At 35.8% G+C, this 15,041-nt stretch overlaps 1 protein-coding gene across 1 annotated transcript in view; it reads left to right on the top strand.

Annotated features, from left to right (window-relative positions):
• Positions 1–221: 221 nt before the first annotated feature.
• The window catches only part of LOC311619659 (phosphatidylinositol 3,4,5-trisphosphate 3-phosphatase TPTE2-like), a gene marked incomplete at its 5' end in the record, with an annotated part of 63,033 nt that continues 48,213 nt past the window's right edge, over positions 222–15,041 (top strand). The window contains 6 exons of the mRNA XM_084878231.1: positions 222–247; positions 1,168–1,218; positions 7,127–7,288; positions 10,078–10,177; positions 10,319–10,382; positions 11,116–11,180. Of these exons, the coding sequence (XP_084734357.1) occupies positions 222–247; positions 1,168–1,218; positions 7,127–7,288; positions 10,078–10,177; positions 10,319–10,382; positions 11,116–11,180 (468 nt within the window). The remainder of the gene's footprint in view (positions 248–1,167; positions 1,219–7,126; positions 7,289–10,077; positions 10,178–10,318; positions 10,383–11,115; positions 11,181–15,041) is intronic.

The raw sequence follows: 15,041 nt of genomic DNA on the forward strand, positions 1-15,041 counted from the left end.
CACCTGCTGCCGGTGCCTGGCTATCCAGATAACTGGTAGTCTTTTTGAGATCAGAAGGGGCCTGTATTAAGAGAATGGCAACCTGAGAGGAGAATTCACATCAGCCTCAGCTCCCTAAACCAGTGGGAGCAAGCCATGAGCACTGCCTAAGGATCAGTACCATGTGGAGTGGAATTTGAATCCCTGCTAGAGGCTTCAGCAGGACAAGAAATTGCTTCACAATGGCTGCCTTGTCTCCAGCCATAGGGTAAAATGAGGCATAACTGGAGTCTCCATCAGACAGGCTCCTCCTCCTGTTAATGGAAGGATCCCAGTTGCTAGGGTATTTCTCCTTTGAAATATAGCTTACTAAAATTCCTTACCTCCAGAATGCACTTGCAACCCCAAATGTGACTCTAATTAGCTGTTGTATTAATGGGGGTGGTTTTTAAATTTTCAGAAAAATGTATTTTATTGATTCTTTACAGAAAGGGAGAAGGATAGAGTCAGAAACACTGAGCAGCTGCCTCCTGCACACCTCCTACTGGGGATGTGCCCGCAACCAAGGCACATGCCCTTGACCGGAATCAAACCTGGGGGCCTTGAATCAAACCAGGCCGACACTCTCGACACTCTATCCACTGAGCCAAACTGGCCAGGGCTAATGGGGGTGTTTTGTTTACGAGATGAGTATTACAAGAGAAGAGTGCCATTTACTCCCTACCCATCCCTGAAGTCCCTTGTTATATTGCTGTGGAAGCTGTTCTGAAAAGTGTGATGACTTGCACAGGACCGCACAGCTTGTTAATGGCAGAGCTGGAACACAGATCTCTTCTACCACTCCCTCCGTCTCCACGTTATATTGCTTTAGTCGATGACTCCAAGTTTAATATTACCATAAAGTTGGGATTGGTGCTTTACAAGCAAGAGAAATATTACTACTAAACATCCAAAGTTTAGTGTTTTTCTCATATATATTCCACATTTGAAAGAAAAAAAATTATGAAGCAGAAAGGTAAACATTTTAGTTATTAGGAAAAAGCATTTTGTTATAAAATTTCTGGAGAATTTTTTAAAGAATTACATTTATAAAGGATTTTGTTTATCAGTTAAATTCATATTATATGTTAGAAGAAATCTGTGATAAACCTGAGAATTCTGGAATTTGATTTTTAATTCTTTTTGCAGCAGCAAGATTAAGAGAATTTTGCATGCAATTGTGTCATCCTTTTTATTGAGGTATGTGAGACCCTAGAAAAGAAGGTAATTAAATATGTATAGCACTTAATATTGATATTTTTAATGAGAAAGAATATGGCAGAAAAAACAACACGTTTCCTCTGTCAGTATGTTGCTAAATAGTCCTTGTGCCACATTTAATATAATATAATTTATCTTGGAATTTCATTTAAGCTGAACATTTAAACAAATGGCATTTGACAAAGTCTAATATTAATATAGTAATGTGTTTCTTCTATATGTGAAAGTAGAAATATTGAAACATGCATTTAAAAATTCTATACTTATGGGTTTTATTAAATATTTACTTGTCTAGAATTTATGAAAGCATTCTACTTTAGCTTCTTCTCAACATGATAGTAAGATTTCATACTATAATACAGAGTCACACAAAATACTTGCTTCCTTTTGAATTTGTAATATTTTAATTTGTTTTACAATTGTAAAAAAAAGTAATTGGAAGACATTTACCTTCATAGATTATATAAATTGTATAATCAATTTGTGGCAAATGTGTTTAAAATATATGATACTCATTTTTCATAGATCAAATTTGACAGCTAATAAAGGTCCAAGTGAGAATTCTTGTTTACAACCTCCCCAAAAGCCCCACTCTCTGAACTAGCTGCCCCATCGTGTGGAGCACACGCCCTGGTGAGGAGTCAGTTGCCTGACTGGAGTGTAGGAGGGTCTGGACAGACCCAGGGGGTATCAATGACTGAATTTTGTAGCTTTGGGGTGGGTCCATTGACTCCACTTTCTTATACTAAAACTAACTGGTGCCTTCCTCTCATTGAAATCCACTATCCCCACTCTCCAGGCTCCAGTGGCCCCATTCTCTTGACTCTTCATGACTCCACCCTACCCAGGTCTGAGCAGAATCTGGGACAGACTGAGTTGTGTGGCTCTAGGGCGGGGACATTTATACTTTTCATGCCAACCAAGGCAGGGCTCTCCCTTTCACACAGCCAAATCTTGGTCTATTGTGGCCTGACAGACTCCGCTGGCTTCACTCTGATGACTCCCTGTGACCCACCTCACTACAAAGGTCTGTGAGCACCCAGAAGGTAGAAGCTACTCTTGGTGTACTCTGAAACATTAACTGAATGGTCTCAGAACCTGTATCAATCTGGTGAACACCATTCGCCCCAGGGGCTCTTTCAGTGGCTGAGCCTAACAGGCAGGTGGTGGCTGGTAGATCTCAGGGTGCCTAAGGACTTTTACTGACCTTCCCCCAGGGCAAGCTTGGTCCTCCCCACACACATCCAAGCCCTGCACAAACTGTGGATTGCTTTGTAGCACCAAACAGGTCACACAGGCCAGTTACAGACAGACATTGGCCTGCACCAGAGTCCTTACAAAGAGACCCCAGACAAAACACTCAGTGGCCAGTTTCAGACAACATTAGAACAGGATCTAATTGTTACCTTCACTAATGACATATTCAAAGAAAAATATCAGCAGGCAGCAGACCCTGCTTAGGTGAATTATGTGTTGTGAGTCAGCACCTGCATAGCAGCATGTACACTGTGGTCCAGGTTAATTCTCATTGTCAGCCAGCCTGAGAATTGACCCCAAAATGAAAATGGTTTAAGTGACATTAGGGAAAACATGAAGTGTAACAATATTCACATCAAGGAATATTAGAAAGAGACCAGAGAGCACAAGAGATTTGTGAATTTATTTGAAGAAATAACAACTGAAAACTTTCCTAACTAGTAAAGGAAAAAGACACACAATTCTAGGAAGTGCAAACAGCCACAAACAAGATGGCCTCAAAGAGGCTCTTAGCAAGACACATACATCATAATTAAAATGATAAAGGTTAAAGAAAAAGAATCTTAAAAGCAGCAAGAGAAAAGATAGTTAGTTACCTACAATGATGTTCCCATAAAATTTAAAGCTAGTTTACCAACAGAAACATTCAGGCCAGAAGTGATTGTCATGAAATATTCAAACTGATAAAAAAAAAAGTAAGTACTTACAACCAAAACTACTTTACCCAGCAACACTATCATTTAAAATTGAAGGAGAAATAAATAGCTTCTCAGACAGGAAAAAGCTAAAGGAGTTTGTTACCATCAAACCAGTATTACAAGAAATGTTAAAGGGTCTTCTTAAAGAAGAAAAGAGGAACATAGTTTAAAAAATAAAATGGTGATAAATATGTACTTATCAATAATAACTTTAAATATCAATGGTTTAAATACTCCAACAAAAATACATTGGGTAGCTGAATGGATAAGAAAAAAAGACCCATAAATATGCTGCGGAGGCCTGCGGACTGAAAGGTCCTGGGTTCGATTCCGGTCAAGGGCATGTACCTTGGTTGCAGGCACATCCCCAGTAGGGGGCGTGCAGGAGGCAGCTAATCAATGATTCCCTTTCATCACTGATGTTTCTATCTTTCTCTCCTTCTCCCTTCCTTTCTGAAATCAATAAAAAAAGCTTTGTGTTTTATTTTTAAAAAGATCATACATTGCAATTTATTCTGGGGATGCAAGATTGGTACAATGTTTGCAAATCAGTAATGTGATACATCACATAAAATGAAATAAAAAATCACATGATCACATCAATAGATACAGAAAAAGCATTTGATAAAATCCAGCACCCACTTATGATAAAAACTCTCAGCAAGTGGGAATAGAGGGAGCATACCTCAACGTAATAAAGGCTTTATATGACAAACTACAGCCAACATCATAATCAACAGGCAAAAACTACAAGCATTTTCCTTATGGGGAAAACAAGATATCCGCTTTCACCTTTGTTAATCAACATAGTTTGGCTAGGAAGTCCTAGCCACAGTTATCAGACAAAAAGAAGAAATAAAAGGCATCCTACTTGGAAAGAAAGCAGTAAAACTATCATTATTTGCAGATGACATAATATTGTATACCTTGAACTCTAAAGAATTCATAAAAAAATACACTAGAATTAATAAAAGAATTCAGTAAAATAGCAAGATACAAAATAAATATCCAGAAATTAGTTGAATGTTTATATACCAATAATGAACTATCAGAAAGGGAAACTAAGAAAATAATCCCATTTACAATTGCATCAAAATTAATAAAATACAGTATAAGGAATAAATTTAATCAAGGATTTAAGAGACCTGTACTGGGAAAATTATAAGACACTAAAAAAGAAACTGAAGAAGATATCAATAATTGGAAGCATAAACTATGTTCAAGGAAGGGAAGAATTAACATCATTAACATGTGCATACTACCCAAAGTAACCTATATATTCAACATAATTCCTATCAAGATATCAATGGCATATTTCACAGAACTAGAACAAACTCTCAAAAAATGTGTATTGAGCCAAAACCGGTTTGGCTCAGAGATAGAGCGTTGGCCTGTGGACTGAAAGGTCCCAGATTCGATTCCAGTCAAGGGCATGTACCTTGGTTGCAGGCACATCCCCAGTAGGGGGTGTGCAAGAGGCAGCTGATCAATGATTCTTTCTCATCGATGTTTCTAACTCTCTATCCCTCTCTCTTCCTCTCTGTAAAAAAAATCAATAAAAAATATATTTTTAAAAAATGTGTATGGAACCAAAAAGACCCCAGTAGCCTCAACAATCTTGCAAAAGAAGAACAAAGTTGGAAGGATCATGCTCCTTGATATCAAACTATACTATCAGACCATAGTAATCAAAACAGCAAGGTGCTGGCATAAAAACAGACATATAGATAAATGAAACATAATAGAAATACCAGAAATAAATCCATGCCTTTATGGTTGATTAATATTTGACAAAATAGGCAATAACATACAATAGGGTAAATATAGTCTCTTCAATAAACGGTGTTCTGAAAATTGGATATATACATGCAAAAAAAAAATTATGTAAGGTGTAAACTAGGTCGTTTTACACCTTACATAAGAATAAACTCAAAATGGATTAAAGACTTAAATGCTAGACCCAAACCCATAAAAACCCTAGAAGAAAACATGGGCAGTAAAATCTTGCACATTTCTCATAACATTTTTTCCAGATATATCTCTTCAGGCAAAGGAAACAAAATAAAAAAATACAAATACACTAGAATGCACTGTTTTTCTAATATCACATAATCTCACGCATCTAGGGGAAATAACAAACAACATAAACTGATGAACAAAAACAGACCCGGAGACAGGGAAGCATCGATGAGACTGTCAAACCACAGAGGAGAAGGTAGGGGAGGGTGGTGGTAAGGAGGAGAGATCAACCAAAGGACTTATATACATGCATATAAGCCTAAGCAGGGTCACGGACAACAGGGGGATGGGGATATGCATGGGGAGGGGTTTGGGATGGGAATGGGGGCATGAGGACAAATATGTGATACCTTAATCAATCAATAAATTAAAAATTAAAAATAAACAAATGAGACTACAACAAACTAAAACGTTTTTACACAGCAAAGGAAACCATCAATAAAATGAAAAGACAATCCATTGAATGGGAGAACATATTCACCAATGATGTGTCTGATAAGATATTAATATCCAAAATTTATAAAGAACTTATAAAATTCAACACCAAAGAGCAAATTAAAAATAAGCAAAGGACCTGAATAGACATTCCTCCAAAGAGGACATACACATGGCCAGTAGACATATGAAAAGATGGTCAATATCACTAATCATCAAAGAAATGCAAATTAAAACCACAGTATCACCTCATACCTGCCAGAATGGCTATCAGGAAATCAACAGACAAGTGTTGGCAAGGACATGGAGAGAAGGGAATCCTGTGCACTGCTGCTGGAATGCAGACTGGTGCAGCCACTGTGGAGGACAGTGTGGAGTTTCCTCAAAATAATTAAAAATGGAACACCATTTGACCCAATGATCCCACTTATAGGAATACATCCTAAGAAGCCTGAAACACCAATCAGAAAGGACATATGTACCCCTATGTTCATAGCAGCACAATTTATAATAGCCAAGATTTGGAAGCAGCCCAAGTGCCCATAAACAGATGAGTGGATAAAAAAACTGTATACATTCACACAATGGCATACTACTCAGCGGTAAAAAAGAAGGAAATCTTACCTCTTTGCAACAGCATGGATGGAGCTGGAGAGTATTATGCTAACTTGAATAAGCCAGTACGAAAAAGAATAAAAGAAAAATTGAAAATGTATATAAAAGAAAGCTTAGGAGATATTTTAGTATGCAATCATGTATGTATTTATGAAATTGAATTTCTTCTCATGTGCCCAGCCTTGTTTTAAAAGCATCCATATGTAAAATCTCACTGATAAAAAAAATTCTATTGGCCAAAGTGGTCTTTTAAGAGCTTATTTAGTCATGATTTCACTTGTTTTTTTCTCACTAAATTCTTTACATTTATTTAGATTAATAAAGTTTAATTATTTTAAGAAACTTACAGAAGCCCTTATAAAATTTGAAAATTTTAAGAAGAGTTTACAAACAAATGGATGTAATTTTAATTCAATTACTGTATTTTCCGGCGTATAAGACGACCCCCTAATTTTTACAGTTAAAACATAGGTTTAGGCCTATATTCACTGTATAAGATTACCCCCCACTTCCGAGGCAACACCAGTTCTTTTTTTAATAGACCGCCTCTCTGACTTTGGCCAATCTGAGTAGGCTTTTTACTAGAACACAGTGTCATCTTATATGCCGGAAAATATGGTAATCTATTCTTGTTTCCGAGTACTGATGTGTCTATGTTGAAAGAACATTATCATATGAAGTGGTTTGGTGGGAACTTTGTTTCCTTAACAACTGCTTCCATAGGATGAAAACTGAGTAACATTTTTTCAGATTCTAAGGCAATGTAGTTCACTACATGGTTTAATTTTTAATAATGACATTTTCTTATCAGACTATTGGCCTAAATATAGTTTATTTTTATTCTCTTTATTTATTTGTTGTAGAATATTTGGAATTTTGCTGGTCTTTGTGGATGTGTCCCTCATCATTGCAGACCTACTTACCACTGATAGCACAATGTATATTCCTTTGGAATATCGTTTAATTTCTTTATTGATTGCTTTATATTTTTCCATGGATGTTCTTCTTCGAGCATTTGTAGAAGGGTAAGTTTGATTAATTTTTCTATAAGCACATCAAGCTATTTTGTACTGCTATGAAAAGCATCCCCAAATAATTGTCAGGTCAACCCAACCAAATGTGTCCCTCTTTATTAAAACAACTCTCCTAGAAGGCACGGTCCACAAGAGAAACAACAATCCAAATCCCAATTTATACTAGATTGGGCTCTAATATTATTGTTGCAGCTGGCCCTCTAGTCTCTGACAATGTATTCTGGATGGTTTTTTCAACAGGTAAACCCATTTTGGGTTTGCAAAATGGAGCCAGACAGGAATGTGTCTACATACAAATTAGTAAGAGGAACGTGTATGTGAAACATTTATATAAATATTAATATTTCATTAATAACTGAATCTAAATAAAAGCTGACAGTATGTGAAATACTAAAAAGAACACAAACAGCCTCTCCCTCAGTTAAAATAAAAACTTTTTTCAAGGTCCACAGGAGATCTGAGGCATGGTTATTCCATCAGCTTGGTACTGAGGCAGCAGCTGCTTTCTGAGAAGGTGCGTGGAGTGAGCCACGCCTTGGAGCTGGATTGCTGTGGGAGTTAGGGTCTAAATCCCCCAGCCTTCCTTCATCCAGATCAGTTCAGAAGGCAGCTTGTCTCCTTTCCTCATGAACTATCCTAATGCCTTTGAGTTAAGGACAGCTGCCCACTCCCAGGTCACTCAGAGGCGGAAAGGGCTGCCCAGATCGGGAAAGCCTTCCCTGGAGCGTCAGTGCGTGGCTGAGGGAGCCAATGCTGGGAGGAGGGTCATCGGTTAGGGATTGCGCTGCAGGTGCAAAGCCAGATGGTAAGTTTGCAGGCAAAGCTGAGGACCTTTCTTCCTCTCATAAGCTCTTGTTGTGCATTCTTCACAGTCCCGGTTGCTCTAAAAGTGTGTTATGTTCAGCTTCCATTGCCCAGTGGTACTGCCAAACATCCTTCCTTTCTTTTGCAGCTATGTAAAGGCAATGCTTGCCTCTTCTTAAATGGTTTGGTTATATCTCATACTATATTTAAATTGCCAAATTTATATATATATATATATATATATATATATATATATATATATATGAACATTATATCCTTAATCTAGTTTATAAAGTGAATCTTAAATAATTTATTAAAATAGAATGCTTAATGGGAATGAGTCTCTGTATTCTTACAAATATCCCTCTCTCTTCTTTGGGGGGCATAAACATATTTTTTGTTTTATACTACAGGATACTATCATATTTTTCTGATATACTTAATTCCATGGATGCTGCCATTATTGTATCGACTCTAGTAATTGATTTCACTTATATTTTTTATGACTATGAGATTTTAAAAGATATCCCCAGGTAAGAAACATATGATTCATCTCTCTTTTTTAAAGATTATTTTCTTCATTTTTTGTGGCTTTCATTCTGTGTAATCTTTTTAACTTTGAATATCCTGATTCTGTGCCTGATAAGTTGCTTGAAAATGAAATGTTTAGACAAATTTTCACATACATGGAAACTAAAGGCTTGGTAGGTCCAGTGAAAGGTGTACACACTAAATATCTTCAGTTGAATGAAGAAGATGGAAACACCCAAAGGAAAAACTAGAGACTTTACCTCTGCACTAACTTCAAGTTCTCTACATTTTTAAATTCCCACTATTGGAATTTGAGCTTCAACCACAAATGACATATGAAATTCCTAGTTTTTTTTTTTTTTACTATAGAATATTGATTTGAGCATATGCAAAATTTTAATGACTCCAATGATGATTCTCTAAAAAAAACAGCAAATGAAACATAAAACTAGATGACATGGGTAGCAACACAGAGGTAGCATTTTCAGTATAGTGTATTTAAAATTGGGAAAGCTGAGGCAAAGTTAGAAATGTTAGTGATTAGGAAACTAAAACGTGTATGAGGCACTAATGGATTTTTCTTTTTGTTCTTCCTCTTCCTACTCTGGTAATGAGGAAAAGAAGAGCAAATGTGGACTGGGATGTAAATGTTGGGTGCCTCACTAGGCTTATTCGTTCGTCAAATAATTTGCTTCTTTCTGCTATCCAGCTTCCCAGAACTTCAATTCAGATTCTGACATTTGATAGGCTTTTAGAGTTGTTTGAAAATAACTGGGGTCAGAATGGTCCTCTGACCTACAACCTCAGCATCACCTAAGAGCTTGCTAAAAATGGAAGAAGAAAAACACCTAAGGCCCCATTCTAGACCTACTGAATGAGTCTGTACACTCAAGTTAGAGAGGCACTAGTCCCCGCCATCAGTTCTCTGCTATTGTGTTTCTTCCTGATGGTAGGCGGGACACCAGCTAGCCCATTGCAAAGTATCTCCACCTGCTGCCTGCCTGATGTGTGGCAGCTGAAGAGAACCTCTGTTATTGATGGAAGTAACAGAGGCCAACAAAAGTCCTGAGTTTGTATTGGTGTGAAAAAGACTGAAAAATACTCGTCTTAAACCACAAAAGTTAAATCTCCAAAATTCTAAGTGTTTATTATCATACAACTATTTCTCTAAACTAGAGTTTCTCAGCTTCATCACTACTGATATTTGGGATCCAATTTTTCTTTATTATGGGGGCTGCCACTAGATGGCATGCCCTTACACACAATTGTGACAACCCAAAATATCTCCAGACATCCCCAATGTCCCCTAGGTGGCTGTGTGGGAAGCATCGGGTAAGAGGTGCAAAATGATCCCTTGTTAAGAATATTATTTAGCTCTATATTTAGTTCACATTAAGAAAATCTCATTTCCAAAGGAAAATTTAATTTTTCTAATTTATTGTTAGATTGGTAATTATACTTCGATCTCTACGACTTATCATTCTGCTAAGAATTTTTCATTTGGCTTACCAAAAAAGAGAACTTGAAAAGGTGACCAGAAGGATGGTAAGTGGGCAAAACATGTTTATGGTTCACAAAAAAAAAATGTGTTTTAGGAAATACTGGCAAGGGTATAGGTATCTATATAATGATCTTTATTTTTATGTTGATTTGTTTTACAAATTAATGATTCTTTTAAATGCTCAGGTTTCAGGAAACAAACGACGATACATGAAAGATGGATTTGACTTAGACCTCACTTACATTACTGGTTTGTAAAGTTTAACTGTTGATTTACTTACATTGATTTCACTTTTTTGTGTTTGTAAGTAATTATGTGGGTTTTTTTGTTGTTGTTCTTGCCTTGTCTAAGTCATGTTCTTTCAAAGCATTCTTTACCCATGAAGAAATATGCCACTATGGTAGTGTGACATATTTGTAATTTAACCCTGACAATGTTTTTATTGTCATCTCAAATAAGGTCTACTTGGTTACAATACAGGAAGTTGAATGGATTTTCAGTTGACTCCATTTGTTGGGTTTAGAATTTATTGAGTAGTTATACTAAGTCCAAAGGATTCCAAAGAAACCTTTTCCTAGAACCTCAAAGAATAAGGTCATTCCTTTGTAGATGTCAGGTTTCTGAGTCTGCATCCTGGCAGTTCCCGACACCCCTGGAGCCCAGATCTCTCATTTTTCTTTGGTGTTTAAGTAAGAAATAAATTCCCACCACAGGGGGAGCTCCAGACTGAGGTCAACACAAATCTGTTGCATATGGCTGGAACCAACTGAGTTGGGAACACTGGGGAGTTTAATGGTCATTGTACTGGATAATTTACTATATTATCTTGATTTTCTTGAGGGTTAGTTAGCTTTTTCTGTCATTTTCAATCCTGAAAGTTTTTTTTTCTATAAAAAAGGAGTTTGGTTATTAGTAAATTAAGTTGTCACATATTGTTTGGACCTATAATGGCATTCATAATAGTGACTATTTTGACTTCCAGATCGTATTATTGCCATGTCATTCCCATCTTCTGGAAAGGAGTCTTTCTATAGGAATCCGATTCAGGTAAGGGTATTGATCTAACAAATGCTCATATTTCTCAGTATCCATAGACTGTGGCCCCAAAATGAAAATATTTTACTAAAAATTTACTCTTTTAGGTAAAAAATTTTAAGGGATTGATATTAATTAGCTTTTGCTCTGTTGCACACCACCCAAAAACTTAGTGACTTATAACAGCAACTATCGACTTAGCTCATGATAATGTGGTTTGTGAATTTACATTGGACTTAACGGGTTGGTTCTGGTGATCGCAGACTCAATTAATTTACTTGAGTTAATTCATTTATCTGTGGGCACCTATGGGGCATTTGAGGACTGGTTAAATGGCTCCGGGTGCTATCTCCTTCTAACAGGTCGGTGTGGGCTTTTCACTGTGGCAGTGGCAAGGCTCCCACAGTAACAAGCAAAAGACTGCAGAGCCCCTAAAGACCTAGACTCAAAACTAGTATAATGTGACTTCTGCCTCATTCTATTAAAAAAGCAAATTACAAATCCAGTGCAGATTCAAGGAGTAAAAAACAGACTCCATTTCTTGATGGCAGGAATTGTAACAAATTGTGACCATATTTTTGCAGTCTATCATTGGGGGAAAGGATGAGAATTCTTTAAGTAAAACCTGTGCTTTTAGATTGAGATCTAAAATTATAGTAGAGGCATACTGCTTTAGGTTCAGTGGATTAAGTAAACTAATTTCAAAGGTAAAATTATGTGTACTATGAAATTTCAATTAAAAGTCATTGTTTAAGAAGTCTGCATAATGTGTGAATATGTATATATTAGAGCAATTTACAGTATTTATATCTCAATAAATATAATTATGTGTTTGTGTGTATGTTTATATTCATATATATCTAATTATACTTTTATTGTGGCATAACAAAACCTGTAACATATACTGATCTTAAGTGTATATCTTGATGTAATTTTATATATGTATATGCAGATAACCAAAAACCTGTAAGATATACTGATCTTAAGTGTATATCTTGATGTAATTTTATATATGTATATGCATGTAACCAAAAGCAAAAATATTCCATGCTCTTTTTCAGTCAATATCCCAACACACTAAAAGTAATTACTATCCTAACTTAGTTTTACTTTTTATTGAATGTCACATAAGTGGAATCATACACTAACTATATCTTTTATGAATGGTTTTTTATGTTCAAAATAAATTCTGTGAGATTTATCTAATATTGTTATGTGTACAGTAGTTCTCTTAATTTATTGCTTTCTAGAATACTGTATTGAAAGTCCAAGCATTCAGTTTACATGGAGAAATTGTAACATTATACAGTACCTCACAAAGGCAGCAGATACATTACAGTTTACAAAATCTACTTTACAAAATTTGAATTATCAAAAAGTACAGCTGAAGAAACAGGTATAATACTGGCAACCAATAATTTTTACAGGAAAGTTGTGCAGCTCACATGACTTTACATACATGAATTTGAAAATACTGGGTTTAGGGTAATCATTATGCTTTGTATTATATGAAAACTATTAGAGGCCCTGTGCACGAATTCGGGGCTGATTGGGCCGGGCCAGCCAGGGAAGAGGATGCGGGAGGTTGGCCAGCGGTCCCACCCATGATCAGGTTGTGGGGGGGGCAGCTGAGGGGAGTGGCCGCTGGCAGGTGGCAGGCCGGCCCTGCCCCCTGGTCAAACTTTAGGTTGAAATCCTGATAGAGGAAAACATTTGCATATTAGCCTTTTATTATATAGGATAGTACTGCCTGTTGAAGAATTAACAGTATAATACTGATTGTTAAAGAATTGTGTTCAAAATTATTTAATTCACTTCAAAATGTCATATATTATTGTGTTTTTTAATGTGCCATTAAACCTTCACTCGTTTAGCTCAAGTACATTACTAAAGTAATATATTAAATTTTCCACTGCAGTGCTGTTTCATACCATTGACATTTGCATACTTTAGTATAAATTATAAAGAAATGTGTGCTATTCACAAATGTTCAGAAAAGCAAGCAAAAGGTCAATGAATCTGCCAGGTTCTTGAAATGGTGTCATGTCAGCTTCATAAACATTCATTCCATAAAATAGCTAATATTTGAACACCATTTTCAAGATAAAATACATTTTTTCATAAATAATGAAGTCTTTTATCAAGCACTATAAAAGTATACAAAATAATTTGAATTTGAGCAAGTCCTGGAATGTGTTTAGCCTCATATGTAAACAGACTTGTTTCCAAGGTTTCACAAAGACAAGATTTTAAATTGCTCAGAAGAGTTATCAATAGAAACAGCTTTGAGAGAGATGAACACAATCATTACCAAAAGAAAAAGTAACCATGTGTTTATCTCATAAGAAACAGAAAAATATAGCGTTTTCCCCTTAAGATTATATATATATCACATAATAAAAATATATCCCTAACCGGTTTAGCTCAATGGATAGAGCTTTGGCCTGCAGACTGAAGAGTCCCAGGTTCGATTCCGGTCAAGGGCATGTAGCTTGGTTGCGGGCACATCCCCAGTAGGGGGTGTGTAGGAGGCAGCTGATCAATGTTTTTTTCTCATTGATATTTTTAACTCTTTATTCCTCTCTCTTCCTCTCTGTAAAAAATATCAATAAAATATATATTTTAAAATATGGTATAATACATGTAATATATTAGATACTATTGCTTCAAAAGGAATAAAATACCTAGGAATAAATTTAATCAAGGATGTAAAGAAGAGCAAGAAAATTATGATACTGAAGAAAAAAAATTGGGGAAGATAAAATAAGTGGAAGTATACACTGTGTTCATGGGTAGGAATAATAACCATCATTAAAATGCCCATACTACCCAAAGCTTCAACATGATTCAACATGATTCCTATCAACATACCAATGGTGTATTTTGCAGAACTAGAAAAAATGATTCAAAAATTTGTACGGAACCACAAAAGGTCACTAATAGCAATAGCAATCCTGAGAAAGAACAAAGTTGAAGGAATCACCCTGTCTGATATCAAACTATACTACAAGGCCACGGTAATAAAAACAGCATGGTATTGGTATAAAAACATATATATAGATAAATGGAACAAAATAGAGAGCCCAGAAATAATTCCATACCTTTATAGTGAATTAATATTTGAGAAAGGAGGCAAAAACATGCAATGAACTAAGGGTAGTCTATTCCATAAATAGTGTTGGGAAAATTGGACAGATACAAGCCAAAAAAAAAAAAAAAAAAAAAAAGTGAAACTAGACCACCTTCTTACACCGCACACAAGAATAAATTTAAAATGCATTAAAAACTTAAATGTTAAACTCAAAACCATAAAAATCCTAGAAGAAAACATACACAGTAAAGTTTTGGACATTTCTTGTAGGAATATTTTTTCTGCTATATCTCTTTGCGCAAGGGAAACAAAAGAAAAATAAACAAATGGGTTTACATCAAACTAAAAATTTTTGCACAGCAAAGGAAACCAATAACAAAATGAAAAGATAATCCACTTAATTGGATAACATTTTCACCAATGATACATCTAAGAAGGTATTAATATCCAAAATTTGCAAAGGACATAAAATTCAACACTAAAAAAACCTAAACAATAACATTTTAAAAATGGCAAAAGACCTAAATAGACACTTCTCCAAAGAGGACATAGAGATGGACAATAGATAACTGGAAACCACAATGAGATAACACCTCACACCTGTCAGAATGGCTATCATCAATAAACCAACAAAAACAAGTGTTGGCAAGAATATGGAGAAAAGAGAACCCTTGTGCACTGCTGGTGGGAAGACAGATTAGTAGCTCCCTGTGAAAATCAGTATGGCGTTACCTCAAAAAATTAAAAACAGAGCTGCCTCTAATGCAGCAATTCCGCTTCTG

The sequence above is a fragment of the Pipistrellus hanaki genome (genome assembly GCF_964339955.1).
Source record: "Pipistrellus hanaki genome assembly, chromosome: 3".
Taxonomy (NCBI): domain Eukaryota; kingdom Metazoa; phylum Chordata; class Mammalia; order Chiroptera; family Vespertilionidae; genus Pipistrellus; species Pipistrellus hanaki.